The 27,161-nt window shown below is 41.1% G+C and overlaps 1 protein-coding gene across 3 annotated transcripts in view; it reads right to left on the bottom strand.

Annotated features, from left to right (window-relative positions):
- Nucleotides 1-23,572, bottom strand: part of LOC101464940 (A-type potassium channel modulatory protein DPP6) — a 97,026-nt gene extending 73,454 nt beyond the window's left edge. The window contains exons 1-2 of one of the 3 annotated variants that reach the window (XM_076876789.1): nt 23,483-23,572; nt 23,171-23,248 (exon numbers count right to left, since the gene is read on the bottom strand). In XM_076876789.1, coding sequence (XP_076732904.1) covers nt 23,171-23,227 — 57 coding nt within the window. In that variant the 5' untranslated portion in view covers nt 23,228-23,248; nt 23,483-23,572. Of the gene's footprint in view, nt 1-7,682; nt 7,879-8,116; nt 8,666-23,170; nt 23,373-23,482 lie in introns of those variants that run through there. The other 2 variants (XM_076876788.1, XM_076876790.1) reach the window with 2 other exon arrangements.
- Nucleotides 23,573-27,161: the final 3,589 nt, after the last annotated feature.

The following is a 27,161-nucleotide window of genomic DNA, read 5'->3' as shown; positions in this document are numbered from 1 at the left end:
GGCATCCGTGCCACCCTCATGGGAAGGGCTGAGGATCCCCAGACGAGGGGTCTGTCTGTCCTGCGTGCTGCACAACAATATTTAGTATTTAGTATTTACTGCTGTTTACACTTAGCTAGATTAATGCGATGGTGTTGTGTTTAGTATATTGCTTTGGTTTTTTTTTTGCTTGTTTTCTATTCTTCTTCTCTCAACAGGTGATCCAGGAGATTTTTTTATTCTTTTTTTTCCCCCTTTCTCACTGTCTCTCTCCCCTTCTGTTTTTCTTTTCCGTCCTCTTTCTCTCTCCCTTTCCTATCCCTCACTCGCGTCTGTCCCGTCTGTAACAATTGAAAATAAAATAAATAATAAAAACAAAGGTCGATCAAATGGACCAATACGGCAATGCCATGATGATCCATTTGGCAAAATAAATCCATTGGGTATCCTTGTTGGTCTTCAGAAAACAATTCTGACGGTTAAAGAACCAAATGGGACAGGCAAAAAAAAAAAAAAGATCCAGAGTGAAGTTGCATCTGAAGAGTGAGATAATCCCCTGTGACGTGAAGGAAGTGAATGTGACCGCCATTATTAAGCTGACGATCGCAAATGAAGGTAGACAGATGGAGTGATTTTCTTTTTTCTGCATTTGCATCGATATTTAATCAGCTTCGGTAAATTTCAACTACGCAGACTGTAATTAAAGAAAGCGACAAAACGGTGTTCGAACACCACTGATTACAAAATACCCACGTGGAGGCCTAATGACAGCTGATGATATGTTTACTTCACGTGATCTTCAGAGCAGAAAATCTACCACGAGAGACTGAAGCTCAGCATCATCACGGCGTAATAAGGCCTCTCTCTCTGTTTAAACACTGACTAATACTCGCTGTCAGCTTTTGTAATAATACAGTAAATCATCAGGAGGAAGAGGGACAGTCAAACAGCGAGGCAGCAGTCAGCTGATGTGCCGCTGACAGGTCTGTAGAGGTGGTGCTGGGGGAGGGCAGGGCGCGAAGGGATGATCGATGGGGTGTCAACAGAGCGTTGAGGTGCCGGGGAGAGGAATGGATGACCCGTTGAGATGCCCTCTGGGAACAGAGGAGCTAAAAAAGCAAACAACAACAGCAACAAAAAAAAAGGCTGATGTCGAATATGTCTGTCAATGGCGACCTGGTGCAGAAACCAGAGTGGAGGCTTGTATTCATTGAGAGTCAAAGGGGAATTCATACTTTTTTAACAAGAAGGAAAATTAACATCGTGGTGATGATGATGGACACAGTATGCTGGTATGAGCAGAGGATATTCAGGTTGCGATGTGAGAGCTGCGTCATCTCCAGATGGCAGTCAGAGCCACCAGCGAGCAGCAGCGTGTGTGTTCCCAGAGCTTACAGCCTCACCCTCTCCACCTTTGCAACCATGGCAACATCGAGCATGAGGTCCTGCCGGCTGCTTTGTTGTCCTGAGGGGAGGAGCTGCGCTGGGTGACAGCATGTCTGCCTTCTGTGCTCTGCACTGCACACTGGTTTAAACGTACAGAAACCAAGCACTGGCTTGTTTTTTTCCACATGTGATATTTACTTTCATGCTGTTTTACCTGATTTTATACTTAACTATTAATTACTATAATTCAACAGTACAAGCCACTTCATTAGGTACGCCTTGCTAGTACTGGGTTGGATCACCTTTTGTCTTTAGAAGTACCTTAATTCTAGAATATTCCTCAGAGATTCTGACCCATGTTTGGTATTATGAGGCTCAAAGCATGCCGTGAAAATATCCCCCACACACCATCATCCCACCCCCACCAGCCTAAGCTGTTGATATAAGGCAGGATTGATCTTATCTTGTTGTTTATGACCAATTCTGACTCCACCATCTGATTGTCACAGCAAAAGTTGACTCATCGGTCCAGGAAACACTTTTGCCAATTTAGGTGAACCTGTGCGAATTTTAGTTTCAGTTTCCTGTTCTCAGCTGACAGAAGTGGCACCCAGTGTGGTTCAGACCATTCTTGGGGGTGGAAATGAGCAATTTCTGACCAGCCAGTCTGGCACCAGCGACCACGATCTGTTCAAAAGTACTTAAATCACCATTTGGATGCTTGGTGTCTGCTTTTCTACATGCATCGAGTTAGTGCCATGTGATTAGCTGAATGGATAAGGAGCAGGTGAACAGGTGTACCTAATAAAGTAGCTGGTGACTGTACAACCTTATTGTTATCTTTTGCAGAACCTCTTTTTCTCATTTATTTAATTGCATCTCAGCACAAATTTCTTCACCATTTCTTTTAAGTCATTTTTTACTCGTCTGTGTTTCTGTTTTTATTTAATATTTAGTATTTAGTATTTTATTGTTATTTTAGGATAGGATCAGACTTAGCTGTACACCACATGCCTGATTCTAACTGTACTTAGTACATAGACAGTGGCTAAAGTGCCAGAAACATCCCTCACGGAACAATGGAGACCAAAAACAGCTAAAAGAGAAAAATATGATGACAAATATATTTCTGAAAAATAATGTAAAGACAAAATATTTTTCACATAAGCTAATAAAACAAACCAGATTACATCAAGTTACTGTGTTTATCTTTGTGGTATTAGAGTGAAACTGTCACAGGTGAAATGCGACTGTAATATCGCTTGATCAATACACAACTATAACGCCATCTTCTGTCCACCCAGGTGGGAAAGAAACTGAAAAATAGTCTTAATGTTTTCACAGTAGCTTTAATTTCAATTAAGTTCTAATTCTGCATCACCGGCTCACAAAATATTGAACTCCAGCTGCTTCATTAAAAGCTCTACAAGCTTATAAAGACAAAACTAAGCAACCTACAATCCGCTATGAACGCACACAGGGCAACAGTTCATGTTTTCCCGCACTTATATGTCTCATGCAATGATTTGCACATTAAAGCGGCTTCCTTCACATTTTTCCTCTCATACAGCATAATTATGATTACAGGAATAATCACATAATTATTAAAAATTAGAGCGTGTGCTTGCGTCTTGATTGTTTCCTTTGAAGCCTAATGTGGTGGCATCCAGACAAGAGAATTTCCTGGCATAGCTCCTCATATAAAATATTTGTTCGTGGAAGTAATGGGAAGTAGATTTTTTTTCCGTTTTCCATCCTTAACATTCACATCTGGCTTTCTGCACTGATGAAAAGGGAGCTTGCCTCAGGATTCGTGATCATTTTGGATTAGCATGCCAAGTAACAAATCCGGTGGCATCCTTCAGTAAGCAGTCGTCATCTGAAGCACACAGTTAGCCTTTCCTCAAAGATAATGAGGACAGCCTAACGCATCTCATTGCTCTCTTTCTTTTATCTGGCTGCTCTTCTTGAGCTCCGTCTGGCTGATTTATCTGAGCTCTGGACCTCAAAGGAAGCACAGAGCTAAACGAAGACTTGGGAACCGGGCCAAACTGTCTTACTCAGATCTGGAGTATGTCTAAGCAGAAGGCACAGTTAAGGGGACGCATGAGGACAGGCTGCGAGTTTGCGTGCGTGTTCGTGTATGTATAAGCCCTGGGCAGTCTATCCAACATGAATTCAATTTTAAGTCACACAGCAAAGGTGATTTATGATTCATTCCTTTTGAACATCAATTTCCTTCTGATTCAAAACAGAATCTGAAAATTTAGTGCTCAGGGAATTTTTCCTCAGATAAAACCTTTCGAAAGGAAACTTAATTAAATTAATTAAAAGAGGATATGTAGTGTAATGATGCTTTCAATGCTGAAGAGCTGGCAGTGTCCTGAAATACAATGGGTTCACTACAAACAAACTCCTGTAATTACTAAAGGGAAATCAGAGAGCTCAGAGCTCTTTGTGCTTGTCCCCAGAGATACAGCCTGCCCACTTTGCCATTTCAAAAATGCTTCTTTGGCCCTCAGGGACGCCATCACACCATCTCTTTGTCATAAGGGCATATTACATATGTGTAAAAAGAGCTAATTAAAAGTAAAATGAAACCACATTTTCAGCATACTTCGGTTGATTTTAAAAGCGGAAGCCCAGACCGAGATCAAAATATTAATGCATTATAGAGCAGCGTGCTATTCTGAGATTAAGGTGGCCCTGTGGGAAATGAGCTTTTCACTAATGACTAGTACTTATAGTCAGACATGAATACAGCTGTCATTGTAATTAGCAGCAGGAGGTCTGTTTTTAGCTATTTTGGGGATAGAAACGATGGGAATCAGTAGGATTTTGTGGCTTTTATTCAGTAAAATGTTCAACTTATTTAGAAAACTGACAGCCTTCATCACCAAATCATAAAATCTAGATTAGAGCTCCATAAAAGGATCATGAGAAGTTAAGCCCTGGTATAAATGGAGGTTGACTTTGTCCTTCGTTTGTAGTTATACATTTTTAAGGCTTACTCATTACATCAGATGATGCTTATTACAGCTGAAAATGAACCATAAGCATGGCCTCTAGTAAATCATTGATCACAAGAATTTAGATTTGATGTCTTTTTTAAAGGAAACGAGAAGGAAATGTTAAAGAGAGCAATATTTTTATCACGTGGCTCTTTATAAATCTGGACTACTTTAATTCACAATGATTCTTTTTCATATTTGTTCGTATAAGGTTTTGTCACTTGTCTTAAGGTCTCTATAAAAAAGGGTAATTCAACCACCTCCTCTTTATTTGTCAAAGAAAAACAGCATGAATATTGTTTTTATTACTCGATATGTTGACTGTGAGTCACATGTCATTATTCCAGATCACAGGGCGAGACACAAGCAAAAAGAGATGTGGGGTTTTTTTTTTCTGTTATGTAACCTATAAAGAAAATGTCAATACAGGCCGAGTCATGAATGTGTCTCCAGGCTCCAGCCTTAAGGCAAAATGCTACCCTGTTTCACCTTTATATCCAACAGTTAATTAAGATGTTCACATGCCTCTATTTACAGTAAAGGGTAATGAGGAGGAGAACGAACTACTGCTGATACCTCCCTAGGTGACGTAAACTCTACCATGAAACACTGACACACAGTGCAAAGCGAGAATTAATCTCATCTCACACACACACACACACACACACACACACACACACACACACACACACACACACACACACACACATAGCTCTCCGACAAACAAAGATGCAGTGCCTGCATTTCGCGAACCCAAGAGCTCAGAAGAACACAGCAGCAAACAAATGAAACTGTTGTTTACAAAAAATGTAATTCTTTGTGCTTTTCATTAACTCAGAGTAAACTCTCAGACGCACGAGTGTTCATAAATATTTGGATGAATGAAATTAAATTCACGAATGTCCGATTCAGTTGTTTGCTTCTTCCGTCTGCAAAATAAAGGAGGACAACAACAGCGCGGGCAAACTTTTGCCAAGGAGGGAGGGATTGGAAATTGTACTTCTTGAAATGGTCTCCCCATCTCTTGAGGCAAAAGGCAATTTCATGCTCCAGCACAACTCAGAGAGACATTGGGACTAAAGGTGACCTCAAGGTTAATAGTGCAAATGTAATAAATTGGAAATCTTGCAGTACAATAACAACTTCTGACTTAACGGGTAAAATGATGTCTGTTTGTTAAGAAAATCGTGACTGTCAAGTCGCCAGAAAAGAATTATCCATAAAAATGAGGTAATAAGCTTAAAGGAAGCAATGGTAGGTTATTTCTTTTTGTCCAGAGGCGTATAGGACACAGCCAGAGGACTATACCTCTATTTCCTGCAGAAAACAAGCAACACATTTCCTAACAACTCTGTCTTTGTGCAGACAGAATGTGAGATTCCAGCCAATCTGAAACCTTCTGTGAGTTTTCGCTATTTGGTGGAAGCATGGCTGATGCTACATAGCTAGATGGATATGAGTCTTCTTAGGCTGAAAAAAAGAGAAACCAGTAACACAAATGTTGTTTAGGGGACAAAATTGTCTGAGAGCTCTGCACTTCATGTTGTGTTTGTTTTCACAAATGAAAACAGAATGACACAAACACTTTGTGTTTTCGCCATAAATGAACCAGGATTCTTTTGCTTGTTAGGTGATTGCATAAACCACTACAGTTTGGAGGTACTGGGTGCTGTCGTCTCTAACAGGCACAAAGTCCAAATAGCCATCTTCTAATCTAATAGAGAAAGGCTGAAGTAGAGCATTTTGGTTTTTGTATGAGAAGCAATTTCACGTCATGGCTACAAGCAGACAAACAGTGAACTAATAAAAAGCATTGTGATGATGTACCTGTCATTAAATCTAAAAAGCACAGAACAAAGCCAAACACAATCCAGCAGGACTGAGCAGAAAAGCCATTCCAACAATGTTTCATAAACTGAGCCTTCTTATTATTTTTTCCCATATAGTACCACCTATCCAGGACTGGTTCTTGCTACTGCAGTGCCTTAGGAAACATTTGAACTCAACCTTGGATTAGCTGGTGTGTAACAAATGATTTAACTGCAAAAAGTGTGTGAGTGTGACAGGTCATCTGACTAATGTGTAAAAAATAAATAAATACAGACTGTGTTTTAATTCTATCCGCATTGAGAATATTTAATGATTATTAATAACTCTCTCTGCTGAAACCCTCCTGATGATTCTGCAGCTGTAAGTAACCCCATGAAGCTGCGATTATTGGATGAACTTTAAGGAAAGACTCCAATAAACAGCTGTAAGCAGCAAGCATCGCCTTCAGATTCCCCTGGGTTACATTAAATATTCGTCAAACTTATTAATAACCTGTTAAGACAGTTCTGGCTGTGCACCCGTCTGTGTGTCTAGATCACTGCAGCCTGACAGTAATATTTTGTTCAACTTTTAGATCCTAGTTCCCCGCTACAGCCTCTCTTTTGTAAAACCAACAATCCGACTTCTACAGGCAATCTGAGGAGTCGCCTGCACCCACACTGCAATTTATCACATGTGGCTTCAATTTATAATGCTGCAGGGAACATCTGTATGCGTAGCTTCCTTTTAGATCAGCTGTTTACTGTGACCGGTGTCTTTAACAGTGCTTGGGGCACATTAGTGGCATATTTTTAAGGTTGAACTATAAATTTTACAAAATATTTCTTCCTCTCCTTTGCGTCCCTTGTGCTGTTGAGGCTCCAGGCAGCTGCCTCGTTGAGCTGGCCCTCAACTTATCCATCAAAATCCACAGTGAGAAATTTCTAAATGCTAAAGGCTTGTGTGTGTGTTTGTGTGTTGGGAGGGGGATTAGGGTCATGGTTGGGCCAAACACCCTCTTCATGAACCTCTCAAAAATGGGTCAGACGCTTATGTTTTGTCACTTTCTATAACCACAACACTGCTGTGGTGCTGTTTGCAGTTTCAGCACCACGGTCAGCACCATGCAACCCATCAGCGGCTCTCTGCAGACAGATATGAAACATATGGAGCAGAAAGTGTTGATTTTTAAGTCAAATCATCATCACGGTCACCTGAAGCACGTCGAGCTTTAATGCTACCATTGCTAGTAGTGGAAGAGATGAATGTTTTTTAAAAAACACTGCAACACAAGCAGAAGCAACATAATAATGGAAGACTGCGGCTGCCACAGAATATAAACCAAGCTTTTGAAAGTTTCTTCAACATCTTTTAAAAGTGAAAGCTTCAGGGAGGCCTGTTGGGGTCTGAATGAGAGTGTTTGAAGAATTACTGTCCAAAATGTGCATAATTGTGGCTTTATGCATGCAAACAACAAAGAAAAAACTCATTTCTTACGTCCTCATCCTCCCGCAGGCATTTTTTGCGGTACTGGACGTGAGGTCTCCCATCGAGGAGTTGCTGAGGGGTCTTCGCTGCGTTTTCCTCGTCTGCAACCTGTCCACCAAGAAGGTGGCTGGCCTCAGGTGGGTGCGGAAAGGAATTGGTGGTATTGATCTTTCCGGTGAATCTCTGGTACAGCGAAGCCATAATACTGGTCCGGTTCAGATAAAAAAAAAAACAACAAAAGCAACTTACAGCATGTCAGAGTCACAAGCAGGTCTCGTCTGATTGTGTGGCTTGGACAGTCTGTTTGGTTTATTTGCGCTTCGAAGAGAACCGATGGCAGGCAGCCAGCTTTCACCTCCGGGATGGAGCAAAAAAAAAAAAAAGGACGAGGTGAAGACACTTGGCTAGTAAATAAGCATCTGTGGATAGTGTGGATGACTCACGGCGTTGGAGTGTTAGACCAATATAAAGCCGGATCATTCGCAGCCGTGTCCTTTTAGCTTTGCCCAGGCGCACGGCAGACTGGTGGGCTGTAGGTGTCAATAGTTGCTCTCTTCTGTATTCACGACACGTTGTCTCCCCTCTTCAGTTTCCTGATGCCTCCTTTCAGAGAGATGGCAGGCGGATGCGCTGAGTTTCCATCAGATATTCGATCATCCAGATGACTCCGAGTGATTGTCCACCTCCCCCCGTCCAAAAACAAACAAAAACAAACGAGCAACAGATACTGATTCGACTCTTCCGGCTATGTGTATACCGGACTGACCTCACATATGAAAAGTGTGAAGGACGCAGAGAGCCCGACGGTACTCACCGCAGACGCGCTCTGCATGTGAAGTGACCATCGCTGTGAGAGCAGCTTTACTGTAGCACTACTGTCACTGCACTTCTTTGTGCACTGCTTTGCGCGCAGAAATGCGCCAGCGATGCACAGATTCGCTTGTATAGACTTCGATGTGAAAGCGCAGAATAAGAAGCCTCTCTTATTTATGATTTCATGAGCGAGGTTGTAAAATTGCCTCTCATGTGACTGCGTATGGTCCCAGGACGGAGCTCTAGTGCCTCTCTGTGGCGCGCTGGATTAGGACAGGCTGACCAAACGCCTCTTAAGATGTGTACTCCACATGTGACACAACAAAGAGGGAAGTTCTTTCTTTAAAGATAGAAAACAGAAAATACTTTGAAGCACAGCATATATTTGAGTCACACAACTGGATAAAATAAAAGGAATATATATTTAAAATGTGTACAAACGTGGTTAAACGTATCCTTTGCAGCTTCTTAGAGCCTGATGAAAACCTTTCTTGAAAGCCCCTCTACATGCAGTGCCACAAACCATAAAAATGCCCCTTCCCTACTTCAGCCCAATATTTTCATTCAGTTCACAACCACAAGTGTTATTCAGCTCATAACACTGCAGGTGATTTCATGCTTGAAATACTCACAGAGGCCACAGCAATGCAGCTCTGGTAAATGCAGAATATTGGCTTATATGCAACGGAGGGAGGGAAAGGCTCTTGGGTCAAAGTGTTCAAATCTCTGCCATTCCTGTCAAGAATGCCACAGGCCAACACGCCATGGCCTCTCACTCAAACTATCACCCAACTGGTGCTGAGCTGTATTTCTGGGAAATAGGTCATCTTCAGAGGGGTACAACTTCAAAGCAGCACTAAAGCGCAGCTCCAAACAGCTCTGCACACACTCTGCTGAATACCGCCGTTTTGCCTCTCTCATTAAGTGTTATCAAGGTGAACTGACTAGAGTAGTAGAAATGAAAAAGGTCTATCTTGAACTCTGAATAAAGAGTGAGTTTCAATTAAATTTCTTTTATAAATGGTGAGTTATCTCGAGTCCTGAAAGAAATGCTGAAGGCTCATTGATTCGTGGCTTGAATTATGAATACAACCCGATTAATAGTAAATCTATCTGGAATACAGAATTTTCATTTCAAATGTTTGGCCATTTACAAAACAAAACAAAATAAGGATAGTGGACGTTACTCCCCATTCTCCCCTTCCTCGTGAGTTTGACTCATTTTTTCCTTTGACTCCAAGTATGATTCAAAAAGTAATGAACTTTGTTTGATGCTTTGTCTACCTCGTAATTGGAGTTTCAGCAGAAACTTGTGCTTTGGACTGAACATCTCTGGGCTTCCAGCAATCTCTCGCCTTCCACAGTGGCTTGCCTCGGTCCTTGTCATTTGTTTCCCTAGTTCATAAATGCCTTTTCCTGGGTCTGCGCACCCCTTGGGAAATAGGCCTGAGTCACTTGACATCAATCCCAGCCTCTCTGATAGATGTCTTCCAATCTCCCTCACCTTGTTGGGGAGCTATTGTGAACTGCCTCACTGCTTTAAAGCTCCCCTCAGGACAGTGCCGGGGAGCCCGGGCTCAGCTTGACTCCCCTATCGCCTCCACACAGACACAGCAGATGACTGGAGCTACGCCTTTCCCTGCTCCCACAAACACCACTGCAGTCAAGCTCTGCATTACAGGTGGTAAAAATTTGAAGAAGCATATAATAACCAGGTATAATGACAATGATAGCTGCAGTAAAACCTCTGTGGGTAGCTAATGGTACTGTTGGAGACAGTGCAAGCTAAAGCTTACCTCCCTTGTGATATGGAACATCGTAATTATATTTCAAACACGTCACAGATGCATTTTATTTCAAATGATACGATGCACTTTGGTGCACTTTATGACGCTGTGAGTGATGGCTTTATGAAGCTCCGCTATGCAGTAAACTCCCTTCAGTGAGTTTATTTTTTAATTCCAGTGAGGGACTGACACACCAACTTTGCCAGAAATTTTACTAACTGAATGCACAGATGTTATTTTATTATATGAGGACCAGAGGGAAGTCATTATTTTTCTCCTCCTAGAATGAAATGAAACAACGCCAAAAACTGGTGATCATGTTCTCCGCAGAGAGGCGGAAAACTCTGAGGCAGCCTGGAGGTAAAAAAAAAATCCCACAATAGCATTAAACATTATTAGCAAGAAAGACTAGAGGGAAACCAAGAAATCTGAGAGAGAAAAAGGAAAGTAAATCTTTTTATAATTGCACACACACACAAAAAATCATTTTAATGTTTGCTCTTTTCTGTTTTAGATCTCCTGGCTTGGAAATTTTTAAGAATTAAGTGTTTTTGATCTTATTTTCTTAAAGTTTGACATCTTTAAAAATATGTACAACAAAGGTAAGCTGGATATTAAGCTGCACAGCAACACTATCACGCATACTGTTATTTCTATTACCATAAACAGGATACCATACAGTACATACTGTAGTGTGGTGCCTATATAAATTTAGTTAATCACTCACAATGGCAATATTAATGTATTTGTATGAAGTGAAATGCCACTGCAGCCCAACATCTTTCCATCAGCATTCCACACAGCACAACAAAATGACACAAATTAATTGGATGGAAGAGGAGACCGATCAATCAATCAATCGATGTTTTGCGGGTGTGCAGTAATATCTAATTTCCTCTGAACATCACTCAGCTGAACAAGGAAATTGCTGAACCCCTTTACATGCATGTAAGAGAGAACAGATTCAGTTACAGCCCATCATAATCACATTTTTCCACCATTCTCCATTCGGCATTAGCTGGACACTAGTGATTTCTCTCGATGCTGTGCTGGGACAACCATGACAACAAGTTTCTTTATCACCCCGCTGCCGGTGTCGGATTACATGCCCCGTTTCACTGTGGCCTGGGCACATACATTTTATCTTGAAGCTCTTCTCGAGACAGTCCATTACCGAGCTGTAAATAGCTTGCTCTCACATCGATTAAAAATCATCACAAATACACTTGTGTACATCAAATTTGTCCAATTATCAGAAGCAGTCTTCAAGAAGGAATTGCACGCCGTAACTCATTAAAATGCCTCCAGATCAAATGTTTTCAGGCTGCAAGACACGTCTCCTCGGGGGAGCACAGAACAGAGGGAATAGATGTCGGTGAAGATACTGCATGAGGTGAAAGGGGCAGATTTGTGGCATCACTGTAACAACAACAGCAGGTCAGCCACAGTTTGGTGCGCACTTAGCAGCATTGTCAACAGTTAGGACAGAACATCCACACAGCAATATATCGTATAAAAGCATTAACTCACATCGTATGTATAAACTCTGGCCTCAAACGTGCATGTTTTTATTAAAACACCTTAAACACATTTCCTTCACAGCATGGATTACCCCAGTCACGTGACTTCCAGAGGCAAAGCTTATCAAATGAATGAAGGAAAAGCAGATGCCTGTTCACTCACTTGCAATGTAATTCACAGATGAAAAAATAGTGGGAAAAGAAATCAGAGAGCTAATTAATCAAACGGACGTATTGGAACGATTATTATAATACACACACTGATGCTGCGATGCACTGCACATATTGGTATTTGTTTACACAGGGATCATGATTTTTGTAGCTTATTGTCATGCAAAGTGTGAAGTCTTTCAGCATTTCTGTATTGTGATACCACAAGAGACAGACAGACAGATAGATCGATAGATCGATCGATAGATGGATAGATCGATCAGCCATTACTCACAGGGTAGAAACATCTTTCTCCATCAGTGTTTATCAAAATTGAATTGTGTGTCACTGAAAGCCAAAGTCTGTGAGACTGCAGAGTCTCACAGTCCTTATCATTGAATTACACCCTAAGACTACGTTACAACACTTGGCTCATTTCGGGCCATGTAACAATGGTCACTTCAATTACTCTTGGCTGCAAGTACTGCATTCATTACACTTCTGGTCCGCTGCACAGAAGAAGGAAGCTGCTACAAATCACTGACACATATTTAGTCTCATATAGGTAACACTTTATGTGTGAATCATTTGATGACCTTCCTACTGTAAATTCACATAAATGGAAATATTGTCATTTCTAACCTGTTCTAAGCCCTTATTTGCCTGCATAAAATCCATTCCCTGAGTGAAACTAGTTGAGGATGTGTCCCATTGGAAGGGGAATATTATTTTTTATGGAGAGCTGACTCTCCCAGTGTATTACAAGTGAAGGGAAGCTATGCACTGAGCCCAAATTGAAATGGCAGCAGATAAGTCACTGAGGAAATGGAGTTTAATGCTGGCTGATGCTGTAGAATAGACTGTGGTTTGAGGGGGAGCAGCAGACTACAGCTGTGGATTGTGGCGGCGGCAGATGATGGGGAGAAGAAAGAGGAAGGAATCGAAGGGGGAGATAGGAAACAGAGAAACCAAACTAGAGCATGTCACTATAAATTTACTGTCAAATGTGTGTTTGGGTGCGGATAGAAAGATAGTGTGCACAGCAAAACGAGAGCTGAAAATGGATTATGACAAATGAATTGAAGGAGTTTATGGTATGAGACATGCAAGGCTTAATGCAAACTGCCCTGCACAAGTTATTGATTGGTATGACCCTTCTGGTCATTTATTATTCCACGTGGCACAAAATGTAAGTGTATTTGTGATCTGGAGTGCTGCACAAATCTAAACGCTGCTCTGCAGGAGAGAGTTTTAGAGCTACGGGCGTTCCTTTCTCTAACTTCCAGAAAGCTACAATTTACATAATTTTAATTGCTCAAGAACACCAAAGTCGCACAGCAACTTCTGCTCGTCATCAATCTCCCTTGTAGCCCATTTGCATGCAAACATGAGAGCAGTAAACTGTCAGCATTTAATCTAATGAGTTGACCTCAAAGTCAAGTCTGGAGGATTTTCACATAAGCAAAGATTAAGCAAAGAAAAGGCAATGCAAAGCAGTCGTTTTAAAACATCTAATATGGCACTGCAATCATACTTTCATACCTAACTTTTCCTCATAGTGAGCAGCTGAACTGAAGTCATTATGTGGTAACATCACAAAGATTAACAATGAGGCGCAAGGTATTCTCCACAGCGTATGCAGCCAGCCATTCATTAGAAGTCGCCTCTTGAAAGAAAATTAAAAGTGGTAAGCATTTGTCCATCAAGATCCTGGCAGAGGGGAGATGAGGACCCGCCGCTCTCTTCCTGCCTGTCCAGTTGTTATCAAAAACAGCCAGCAGCCTGTTCTGTCAGTAGCAGGAGGCTCACCCACAAACACAGACATTCCCCCACAGCGTGTCATGCATGCTAAAAGGGCCTCTTACCCTTCTGGAAGGAGTGCTGGTGTCTATCTTCAGCTGGGTGGCTATGAGGACAGACATGGTGAGAAGTGCCACTTGCCTTCCCCTCTCGCTGTGCTCACACCTTTGTGCTGTGAAGTTGGGGCTGCTGGAGGTGTCTGAGAATTCCTCCCCCCCACCCCGCCAACCTCCTCCCCTTCCCCTCCCTTCCCCTACAGCTAAGAGAAAGGATGACCTGGGGGTCCGGGAGCCCAGCGAGAACGCCTCCCTCTCTACTCGCCGGGTGAATCAATCACAGACACTGGCATCGTTTCCAAAGAGGGGGGCGGAGGGGGGGCGGGGGGGGCGGGAGAGGTGGTGGTACAGGCTCCTCCAAACGTTACTTATCTCTGCCACCCTTACTCCCTCCCTCCCTGGCTCGCTCGCTGCCTCAACTCCTGCACACAAATATGCTTAAACTCTCTCGACAAGACTTTACTCAGCAAAGGTGGAGTTGAATAGTGTAAGTAAATCTCTCTCTCTCTCTCTCACACACACACACACACACACACACACACACACACACACACACACACACACACACACACACACACACACACACACACACACACATAAATACACTGTAGCATGTAAATAATAACATGTTCCTCAACATATTAGTAACAATATTGCCTGCTAGGCCTTTTTCTCTTTGAGAGTGCGTGTGTGTGTGTGTGTGTGTGTGTGTGTGTGTGTGTGTGTGTGTGTTCAATGTGTGTAAATATTACCAAGAAATTGATCATTTCACTCAGCATTGCAGCTGGGTTGTGATTAAGCACAAGTAATATTTATGCTTCCTGTCTTCTCTATCATAAAATACAACTCCGCCCACCTGCCCAAACACACATGCACACACACACACCCATCAAGCTACACTGACAGGACAGAATCCTGGCACAGGCAACACTACTGCAGATTTATTTATGTAGCATTTGTACCTCCCGTAATGAATCCCAGGGCTGAGACTGAGTAACCAGCTTATTTAACCGAACCGTAGCACTAAGCCACAAGACAGTAGCGACGAAATGGCTTTTATAAAACTAGAAGAGGTGATATTTCTAAGTGAAAAGCCAAACTGCCCTCTCCTTCTGCATCTAGCCCGGCTGAATATGACAAAAGCCAGAGGCAAGACGCCCTAAGAGGACCGTCACGGACAGCAGGAATGGCAAAGTGTTCATAACTCATTCATTTAAAATGGCACACAGCAGGATCCAAGCGTAGTAAATCACAAGGCCACTTCTCACACCCAGGCTTGATATGGACTCAGGGTTTGAATTATATCCTTGTGTCGATGCTGTCCAGCATTTTGCTTGTGTGTGAACTCAGGATGCTGAAGTTGTGTGAACATCAAAATTGTAAACAGCGCAACGTCACTAAAGCGCTAACGCTGCCCTAACTTTTACACTTCACAGATGAAAGAACATGTTAACTAATTCGACGTTCGTGAGCAGAAGGTGACCTTGACATTTTGTCAGTGGGCAAGTGACTAAAATAAAGTTTCATGGATGGTGGCATGTATTACACCCTGTGGTAAGCCCTGGTTTGAGGTTTCACGGTGGTTCATAAATACTTGCATTAAAAGTCAGCTACATTTCTTTTTGACCGTGACTCATGAGCCTGTTTGAAGCTTCCCCCGCAGCTGCAGCAGTTTATCTCTAATGGCCGCCGGGTTTCGGCTCATACTTTACATGTTTGATTTGCACACAGACAACATCTCCGCAGCAGCAGCTGATGAATTGCAGCGCTTATTTAAATGTAGGCAGCATAATCACTGCACGCAAGACGATCAACGTTTAAATTAAACCACAACAACAGAAAAGAAGAACAGCTGCGCTTGTTTAGGCTTTTTTTCTTCTTCATGTTAACAGGACCCGCATTTAAGGCCACTCTACACTGAGGATAAAGATGAACTGTAGTTCACACGCGCCACAGGAGATGAGGTTTCATCAAAGAGAGTAATTGCTCTGGTGACTTTACCAAAGGATAATAAAGTCTTTCAAGTTCATAGAAGAAATGGCGGTTGTAGTTATAGCTGTTTCTGTTAACAAGCTCATTTTATGCCGTGACATTTCCCCAGGGTCCTTTAAGCAAGCCCCTGATTGGTCATCTTCTGCGTTCATTTTTCTTACATTTACAGCTATGACATACACTCCTATGATTATGAATAATGCTGGCTCACAATAAGTCACTGTAATTGCAATTAGTATAAAAGGTCAACGTGGTTATTGCTGTAGAGCACAGAGGTGACGTAGTGTTTTATCACACCGACAGAGCATTAACCACGCACAGCTTGAAAACTTATAGCACTGCTTATATTTACTTACAGAGTCCGTCCATTTGTCAGCGTCTGCTGATTTCACAGAACATGAGCAACCATCAACATATTTTAAGAGCCGATGTCAAAACACAATCATTAATAACGTCTACAATTGATAGCACGCAATAATATTCAGGAGACATTAGTTTATTGCGTATAAATCGCAATGACAGTTTGCATTTCTGTGTTTTTAAATCACATATATCAGCATGGTGAAGGGACTTCTGTGATACACATATGGGCCTCCAGATTCAGTGAGAAAACAAGATTTAGCATTCAGCCCAGTGGAGATAATGAAATCATCAGTTTATGTTTTGGTTTGTGTGGAAGTGTCTGCTGCAATGGTGTATCCAGCTTCTTAATTGAATTTTTATACCATAATTTGTCTGGTAATACCGAAACAGCTCCACAGTTGTGGTCAGAAGGACATAACAGCTTGATGATGTCATCAGACACAGTTACAGAGGGGAGGACACATACAGAGGCAAATATGCATGCTCATACAAACCTTATCATACCTGAGTGTTTTAGCATTGCACACAGAATTTTCTGGTAATTGTTTGATTTTTTTTTTTTTTTTTAATCTCTGCAGCAGTGTTGAAAATGTTTCTCCTTTCAACCCACGTACAGTTGTGGTCAGAAGTTTAGATATAGACATCATGGCCATGAATGTCATTGAAATTTGGTGCTTTTAACAAATTCTTTGGGCTGTTATTTTTACAGGATGGAAAGTTTCTACTTCTCAGCATAAAAAGGATTTTTTACAGCATTCATTGGACTGACCAATACTCTCCAAATAAGAGAGTTGTAGATTTCCACAAGTGAAGAAAGTATCCTGGAGCCATTTCTAGTTAACTCCAGATTACAAGATCAGGTCAAACAATTGTACATAAGTTGAAGTTATTTGGATGGTTAACAATGATCTGGAAGAAGATCCAATTCCCTCTCACTCAAATTAGAGGGAATTGGTTTGCATTTTTATGATAAACAAAGGAACAACCAACAATGAAGCCTGCCATGAACTGGAAACTGCTGGAACATTAGTGTCACTGTCCACAATAAAAGAAGTTTCACCTGACCGTGGACTGAGAGGGTGCCGAAGCTGGAATTTCCAGTTGTCAACACAGACAAGCCAAATTCATCTGGAGAAAGGTTTTGTGGTCAGACAAGACAAAGATTAATCTATTTGGCTACAATGTGGCTGTCAAGCATGGTGGTGGTAGCATAATGCTCCGGGGCTGTATTGCTGCCAGTGGTGGTGCTGGTACACTGCACAAAGTGGAAGAAATAATGAAGGAGGACTACCTCAAATCTTTAACTTCACTTCAAGTCAACAGCTAGATGTTTGAAACTTGGACATGTTTGGGTGTTCCAACAGGACAATGATCCCAAACAAATATCAAAACTGGATTTAGAATGGGTAAAACAGGCGAACATTACATTTCCGGAACAGCCTTCCCTTCTTGTTTTTTAAAGTCATTGAAGATGTTTGCTGTTCAATCATTCCACCCTAAAAGAGGAACACTTCAAAGAAATCCTTAAAAGCCCCAATATTAAAAGGACATTCATGCCCATGATAGGATATGTAAACTTCTGACCACAACTGCACATGGACTGAAAGAAGTAATGTTTTCAACACGGCTGCAGAGATAGTATTTCACAACTACAGGATAAAATTCTGTGTGAAATCCTAAAACGCTAACATTCAGGTGTGAAAAGGTGCGCATAAGCATGCATGTTTGCCTCTATACGTGTCCTTCACTTCACAACTTGGTGTCTGATAACAGCATCAAGTGCAGTGCAGCTCTAATTTTGACCTTCAGCCAGACCACGGCACCTATCCCTGACACTCCTCCCTGTGGATTCTAAAGATTCATGCTGCTGTCCTTGGTATGCACTTCGTACACGCTTCAGTTTGAGTTCAGGCTACAACACCAGTGCAAAGATATGAATAGAGAAAACATCGTTATTCGTCAGAATAGGAATGAATCTGGGAATATCTGTGTGTCACGCTATGATGTGTCTTTATCAGCAAGTGGCTTCACTACAGGCAGAGTACTATCAGGTCATCTGTCACAGGTGACAGGAACAGATGAACCCTGCGCCCCAGGGAGCAATGCAAGTGCAAGATTGTGTCCAGGATGAAGAGCTTTAGGTGCTCAAAGGTGGCCGGGAGCTGCAAAACCTGGACAGCTTTTATAAACATGGTTCTCATCTACAGCAAGCCTTCCCTGGGGAGCCTAATCGCAGCATAGCAGTTAGTGGTGAAAAATGACTGCTGCTGAATGGTGTCTGTTGCTTCTGGGCATCCCTGGTTGTTTCTGTCTCCGAATTTCATTTCATTGAACAATGTGCTATTGTTTGCAACAGCATTATCACTTTCAAAGCGGTCATTGGATAAAATAAACAGATGGTATCAAAATGTGCACAGAAAATGTGTGCGTGTGAGCGCATCAGGAAAATGAAAGTCATTTTATAATGGTTACTACTGGCTGCGGGCAGCAATACAAACATTTTAAGCAGGCGATTCAAAGTGCAATGGTTCAATGCAGAAATACTGAGGGCTCACTAGATGAATACAGAATGTTTTTGAAAGGCATTTCATCCTTATTCCTGCTGCATACAAATCATTTCAGTGAAAGTTTGTCTGTACAATTTTACTCCAGGGAACCTTAACATTCAGCTCAGGGTGCCAGTGTATCCTTGACACACACACACTTTCAAACAGCGCTGATACAAGCTCACTCAAAACTAACACGATCAAACAGATGAAAGGTACAATCGTGTTGCTTACTAACACACAAAACTACACTTGAGTGGTAACATGCTGTATGACCCCCGCAGACAAATTTATAATGCCGTCTTACAAACTCTTTTAAACTCTCTGCTAAACCTCAGAGTGAAACAACAGAAATTTTATCTGGGAAAGAGAAAGCAATGCCAGCTGACTGTCTGACTGCCTCTCTTAGTTAATGCAAATAAAGGAAGTCTAGACTCAGGGGAAAGCCACTGGCCTCAAAAACGTCAGTCAGCGAGCAGCACCAGAGGCAGACGGCACCACAGATGAGACAAGATACGGTGAGGCAAAAAAAGAAATATATTTTCTGCTCTGTGGTGTAAAGTAAAAAAAAAAATACCAATGATTCAACTGGGGGCATGTCTAAGCATAAATACATGATGCTGAGTAACCATTCCATCAGATGTAAATGATTCAAAAATGATGAATGAAAAGGTTTTCGCTCCAAATTTGCGACAGAGCAACGATATGTGCGACAAGATTAGAGTCCTAAAATAATTCAGGAAATTTAAATTAAGCAGGTTCGTGTGACAGCCTTGTTTCCACAATGCTCTGTGGGATTTGTGCATCCTCGTGGGGGAATGTTTCATTATGAAGCCAGTAATGGATGTGATCTCTACAAGTAACAAACATCAACAGCAGCTGAAGCAGCATTCAGACTGACAACAAACACTGCAGAAGCTTAATATAGTCATGAATATAAGTATAGAACTCCCTAATGTGGTGACACTTTGTGACCTTTTATTGGACACAAAATTAGAGAATCCTGGAGGAGAATGATGCATTTTGGTAATACCAACAAATCGAAGCCTTGTATGTGTGTGTGTGTGTGTGTGTGTGTGTGTGTGTGTGTGTGTGTGTGTGTGTGTGTGTGTGTGTCAGAGTCCATTTCAGACCAACAACTACAGCTTCTTTCTTATATAAACAGCAAAATCTCTTCTTAATATTTTACCTTAAACAAAATCATAGCCAACTGCACCTCAGTTATTTTGAATGTAATTCATTTTCAATAGGGATTTTGAAAGATAGCGTAACATTAGTCTTTTATATTTGAATTGTGTCATAGATACAGTATTGCACAAAAGGTTTGAGCCACCCCAATTCTCTTGATATTTTGCTACAATAATGGGAAGTAGGAGAAGCGATTTGTTGAAGCTTGTGTAAACATAAAGGAAAACACAGAATTTGAGGTTAAATCAGAGTTTATACTATTCTGAAAAACTTGAAAGTCAGTATTTCTTATGACCACTTTTATTGTTCAGCATAAACTCTCTTAGGCAAACTTTCCCTTCACTTCTTTAAGTAGTCTTTAGGAATAATTCCAAGCTCTTCTTTGTTCTGTTCTCTGTCAAGATGACACTGTTTCTACAATGCTGAGCTCCACTCTCTGGGGAGGCCAATCCATGACTTATAGAAAACCACACAATGGAACACTATCCAGTATGCTTTTACTACACTGGGTTTGGGGTCATTTTAATGTTGAAATATGAAGCTGCTACTAATTACATGCTGTCCATATGGTGTTGTGTGGTTGATCAAAATCTGATGATACTTTTACGCATTAATAATTCAATTAATTCTGACAAGATCGTCAACACCACCATGGCTCATTATGGTGCAAATACATCCCAAAGCCATGACAGAATCGCCACCTTGTTTCATGGCATGTCTCCTTCACTGATGATGATTTGACAGCTTTCAAATTTGGATTCATCACTTCTTCAGAGTTTTTACCATTGATTTTCAGCCCAGTTCTGGGGTAATCTGGCATACCTCAGCCTTTTCTCCCTGTTTTGCTTCCTTAAGAATGACTTCTTGACAGCCAACCTTCCACTGAGACCACCTCTGATGAGTTATGTTTTGGCATTTCCTATAGATTCAGCTAAAAACATGGGAACTGGGTTTGTTTTTGCAACAAGCTCCTAGTAACAAAGAGTCTAGAGATACAATTTAAAATTGGCTCCCAGAGTTAGGGTGCGTTTTCCGTGCTTGAATAATTTATATATCAGTGTTAAGTGACTTAAAAATCAAGCAAATGAAAAAAAGAGTTGTCTGAAAATGATCAGGTGCAAGGACTGAAAAAGGTTGAAAAAGCAGCCAGTGCCCAAATAAAAATGTTTAAAGACCTTCAGAAAACCAGGCGCACTATTGCTCAAGACCACTTAAAAAAAATGACAACAAAGGTCTCCTCGAGACAAGACTCCTCGGTAGCAAAATATTAAAAAATTAGGAGTAGATCAAGACTTTTTCACAGTAGTGTTTTAAAACCACAATAATCATGTAGAGTAACATTTCATATTGTTACAGTCCTCATGCTTCCTGATTGGATGGGAGTGTAAGGTTTAAATACAGTAGCAGAAGACCTTTGACTCTGACACTAACATAATTGCATTAGTTGAATGTTTTATTATATTTTTATTAGGTTCATAAATACCCTTAAAAAGCTAGTTAGTAATTAATACCATTATGAAATAAAAGGAGGAGGAGGAAAGGGAAAAGAAGATGAGAGCAAAAAGGGAAATGAGAATAAGAATGTAGATTCTGACAGTAAGTCACTGTTAATATGAGCTCTCTTATTCTCAGGCCAGAATCACACCAACCAAATCAGGTTTAATGAATTTTAGTGCAGACATGTCTGCATTTTCTCAAAATTATTCTGTCCTCAGAGAAGGGTAGGCGGCTTGGATTGCCAAGGCCGGACTTAATGATTTCCCTTTCTATGCAAATTGTCCACAGATTATGGTAGAATTTAATAGGTTGTGTCTGGGAATCCTTAATAAGTAAAATACTGGTCACAGAAGCTTCAAGGCTTTGGGGCTTTCACGGCACTGAGCTGTAAGCGGAGCTGTCAGCAGAAATATGAGAAATATGGAGTGTACAAAAGGTATAGCCTCTCTTCACAGTGGAGAAATTTGTTTAAGTAAAAGTGACTGGAGTCCAGCAAAGCCTGAGTAATGAGAGAAAAGTCTGTCAACATGCCAGCAGGCTGCTGAAGCTTGGCAGAGAAGCCTCATGTTGACTGAGTATGTGCTTCCAGCAGGTGGCAAACTAACTCCAGCGTGAACCAACGTGAGCACAAGGGAACGATATCAAGACTCGGTCTAATCTATGACTAAAAGATGAGTGAATCCACACAGAAACTGGGAAATAATCCAGATTTATTAGGATTAAATTACACACTATTGTATCAAAGAAAACATGCACAGCAATGCAGCACAAATGTGATTAAATTAATGACAGAGAGCCGATTAGGCAACGACACCACCAAGCTTTCCACAAACAACACACATGAACAATCCTTAATCTGAAACTTAAAAGAGCATTTTTAAACGAGTGTACTTTGCTTGTAGCACTGTGGGTAACATTCATCTATAAATAGTCTACTACAGCCTGTGATCTTTAAACCTTTTTGGGGATGACATGCCCCCTAGAGACAGACAAATTTGTCACAATTTAAATATTTCACAGCTCCTCTACAGAGAATCACAGGACAGGGAAACGCATTTTGTCCTCACTGAAACCACAATCAATGCACCCCGAGGTGTAATGCAAGTTAACTTTGGCTCCAATATGCGGCTGCTGCTCGGAAGTGATGTTAGGCAAGTGCTGTTGCTGGGGAATTACAGGACAGGACAAGTCAGAAGAGATGTATTTTTATTGTCTGTTGATTTCATGTGTTTCCTTGTTTGAACTCTGAGGGTGTAAGCCACTGAGCTATAAAGGAAGATGGAGTAAAAACATTTGAAATTAGAGTTGAATATAAAATCATAAACAGTCTTCTCATGGAGAAGCTGTGGATGGATTTGCAGACATTTTATCAGATTATTTGGCATCTTTAATCTTAACTTCTAAAGTGAGGCAACATTTTGTGAGCGTCTTTGGCTCCCTACAATCAGATGCACATTCTTTATGACACCTACTGTTTCCAGAACAATCCTCGTGAGCTGAGTGATTCTATACTTAAATAAACAGGTGGAAAACTACCGAAAGGGAATCAAGATACTGCACCCAGAAGACAGCTACACCTCTGCATCTCAACAACATGTAATAGGAACCCGATCGTCTTCTTTTACAGTTCGGTCCACAGGACTTAAAGAGGGGGAGGGGGTCACCTCTTTACGCATCGGTGGGCTTTAAAAAAAAGTGCTCAAACAATTCTGCACAATCTGGTAGATTTTAATAGTTAAGGAAAGTAATGTTACTTAAAATAAGGAGATTTAAAATATAAGTTACCTTGTCTACCTTGATGGAGCCTCTGCGATAGTTTCCTGCACCTGCAGATGAGTTCATGGTCCCATAAATAGAGATAGTCTGCAATACAAAATATTCACCTGAAGTCGCCTGAACAACCAACTTTCATCTCTCTCTCTCTCTCTCTCTCTCTCTCTCTCTCTCTCTCTCTCTCAGCTGGTAATCACGAGGATCTGCGCGCTTGTTGTCTAAAATCGTAGAGCCAAAGGTGCCCAATGTGCCTTTTCGCCGATAAGTGTATGCGTCTCAGCTACAGCTGTTCCAACAATGTGCTCCAGATTAAGCGTCACCCACCTGTAGTAAGGCTATTTAAAAGTGTTGTCCAATGGTAAATCAAAGCTCTTTGTGCGCAGCCTCGCTTCGGAGATAGTGAATCCCCTCGGGGGTGTACAGTGTGCGCTTCTCTCCTGAACCACACAGATGAGTCGCAGAAAAGCAGAAAGTTTCTAAAGGATGACGATTCACAAAGGTTTCCAGTCAGTAAATGGAGTTTCTTTGATAGATTTGTACAGTTCCTGCAGAATAAACTGAGTTCGTTTATAATAGGTTGTGCATTTACAAACGGGGCGATCGTGGCTCAAGAGTTGGGAGTTCGGCTTGTAATCGGAAGGTTGCCGGTTCGAGCCCCGGCTCTGACAGTCTCGGTCGTTGTGTCCTTGGGCAAGACACTTCACCCGTTGCCTACTGGTGGTGGTCAGAGAGCCCGGTGGCGCCAGTGTCCGGCAGCCTCGCCTCTGTACTGCGGTCAAGTGAGCCCTCACTTACGAAGTCGCAGTCAAGCTAGCCGCCCCGCCAGCCGCACCGAAAATGTGGTTGCACTACTCTTACGTATATTACGGTATGGGTGAAGACCGGCTTAGAAACGCAGTGTTTTCTGTCCTGACACTATTTTACTTCACAATCCACTCCCATTTTTAGTGTATCTCCACTTTCCCCCCCTGTGATCCACAGCCCAAATTACTGTATGATTCAGAGAAAATTAACAATAAAATTTACCCAATTTACTCAACTATACTTTTAATGTCCTCATCTTTGAGCTCAGATTACAGGAAAACTATAAGAGGTGACGCAGATATTTCACTGGATTATGAATCTAGGCTGTCGCCACTCTGCACCCTGTCATCCACAGCCAAAATTACTGTACAGTTTTTGAGAAAATTGATAGTAAACTTTGCACAATTTACTGTACTATACTCTATATATTCTCATCTTTAAACTCAGATTACAGAAAAACTGTAAGAGGTGATGCAGATATTTCACTGGATTATGAATCTAGGCCATCTCCACTCTGCACCCTGTGATCCACAGCCAAAATTACTGTACGGTTTTTGGGAAAATCCATAGTAAATATGCACAATTTACTCTACTGTACTCTATATATTCTCATCTTTGACCTCAGATTACAGGGAAACTGTAAGAGGTGACGCAGATATCTCACTGGATTCTGACTCTAGGCTGTTGCCACTCTTCACCCTGTGATCCACAGCCAAAATTACTGTACGGTTTTTGAGAAAATTGATAGTAAACTTTGCACAATTTACTCTACTGTACTTTTAATATCCTCGTCTTTAACCTCAGATTACAGGAAAACTGTAAGAGGTGACGCAGATATTTCACTGGATTATGACTCTGGGTGACCCCCACTCTGCACCCTGTGATCCACAGCAAAAATTACTGTACGGATTTTGAGAAAATTGATAGTAAACTTTGCACAATTTACTGTACTATACTCTATATATTCTCATTTTTGAGCTCAGATTACAGGAAAACCATAAGAGGTGACGCAGATATTTCACTGGATTATGAATCTAGGCCATCTCCACTCTGCACCCTGTGATCCACAGCAAAAATTACTGTATGGATTTTGAGAAAATTCATAGCAAAATCTTCCCATTTTGCTTTACTGTACTCTACATATTGACATCTTTGGCCTCAGATTACAGGAAAACTATAAGAGGTGACGCAGATATCTCACTGGATTCTGACTCTAGGCTGTCGCCACTCTTCACCCTGTGATCCACAGCCAAAATTACTGTATGGTTTTTGAGAAAATTGATAGTAAACTTTGCACAATTTACTCTACTGTACTCTATATATTCTCATCTTTGAGCTCAGATTACAGGAAAACTATAAGAGGTGACGCAGATATCTCACTGGATTCTGACTCTGGGTGACCCCCACTCTGCATGCTGTGATCCACAGCCAAAATTACTGTACAGTTTTTGAGAAAATTGATAGTAAAATCTTCCCATTTTGCTTTACTGTACTCTACATATTGACATCTTTGAGCTCAGATTACAGGAAAACTATAAGAGGTGACGCAGATATTTCACTGGATTCTGAATCTAGGCTGTCGCCACTCTTCACCCTGTCATCCACAGCCAAAATTACTGTACAGTTTTTGAGAAAATTCATGGTAAAATCTTCCCATTTTGCTTTACTGTACTCTACATATTGACATCTTTGAGCTCCGATTACAGGAAAACTGTAAGAGGTGACGCAGATATTTCACTGGATTATGAATCTAGGCTGTCTCCACTCTTCACCCTGTGATCCACAGCCAAAATTACTGTACGGATTTTGAGAAAATTGATAGTAAACTTTGCACAATTTACTCTACTGTACTCTATATATTCTCATCTTTGAGCTTAGATTACAGGAAAACTGTAAGAGGTGACGCAGATATCTCACTGGATTATGACTCTGGGTGACCCCCACTCTGCACCCTGTGATCCACAGCAAAAATTACTGTACGGATTTTGAGAAAATTGATAGTAAACTTTGCACAATTTACTGTACTATACTCTATATATTCTCATCTTTGAGCTCAGATTACAGGAAAACCATAAGAGGTGACGCAGATATTTCACTGGATTATGAATCTAGGCCATCTCCACTCTGCACCCTGTGATCCACAGCAAAAATTACTGTATGGATTTTGAGAAAATTGATAGTAAAATCTTCCCATTTTGCTTTACTGTACTCTACATATTGACATCTTTGAGCTCAGATTACAGGAAAACTATAAGAGGTGACGCAGATATTTCACTGGATTCTGACTCTAGGCTGTCTCCACTCTGCACCCTGTGATCCACAGCCAAAATTACTGTACGGATTTTGAGAAAATTGATAGTAAACTTTGCACAATTTACTCTACTGTACTTTTAATATTCTCATCTTTGACCTCAGATTACAGGAAAACTATAAGAGGTGACGCAGATATCTCACTGGATTATGACTCTGGGTGACCCCCACTCTTCACCCTGTTATCCACAGCCCAAATTACTGTACGGATTTTTAGAAAATTGATAGTAAACTTTGCACAATTTACTGTACTATACTCTATATATTCTTATCTTTGAGCTCAGATTACAGGAAAACTGTAAGAGGTGACGCAGATATTTCACTGGATTATGAATCTAGGCTGTCGCCACTCTGCACCCTGTGATCCACAGCCAAAATTACTGTACGGATTTTGAGAAAATTGATAGTAAACTTTGCACAATTTACTGTACTGTACTTTATATATTGACATCTTTGAGCTCAGATTACAGGAAAACTGTAAGAGGTGACGCAGATATCTCACTGGATTATGACTCTAGGCTGTCGCCACTCTTCACCCTGTGATCCACAGAAAAAATTACTGTACGGTTTTTGAGAAAATTGATAGTAAACTTTGCACAATTTACTCTACTGTACTTTTAATATTCTCATCTTTGACCTCAGATTACAGGAAAACTATAAGAGGTGACGCAGATATCTCACTGGATTATGACTCTGGGTGACCCCCACTCTGCACCCTGTGATCCACAGCAAAAATTACTGTACGGATTTCTGATAAAATTAAATCCTATTCCATTACCAAACAAAATGAGTTCATTGAAGTATTTGCTTAACTACAAGAAATGTCTTTCCACACACAATTTAAATTTTTCAAAATGTCATTCACACACCACCTCAAGTATCAACTTCA

Source organism: Maylandia zebra, linkage group LG18, assembly GCF_041146795.1.
Source record: "Maylandia zebra isolate NMK-2024a linkage group LG18, Mzebra_GT3a, whole genome shotgun sequence".
Lineage (NCBI taxonomy): Eukaryota > Metazoa > Chordata > Actinopteri > Cichliformes > Cichlidae > Maylandia > Maylandia zebra.
This window is presented reverse-complemented; position numbering and strand designations above follow the sequence as displayed.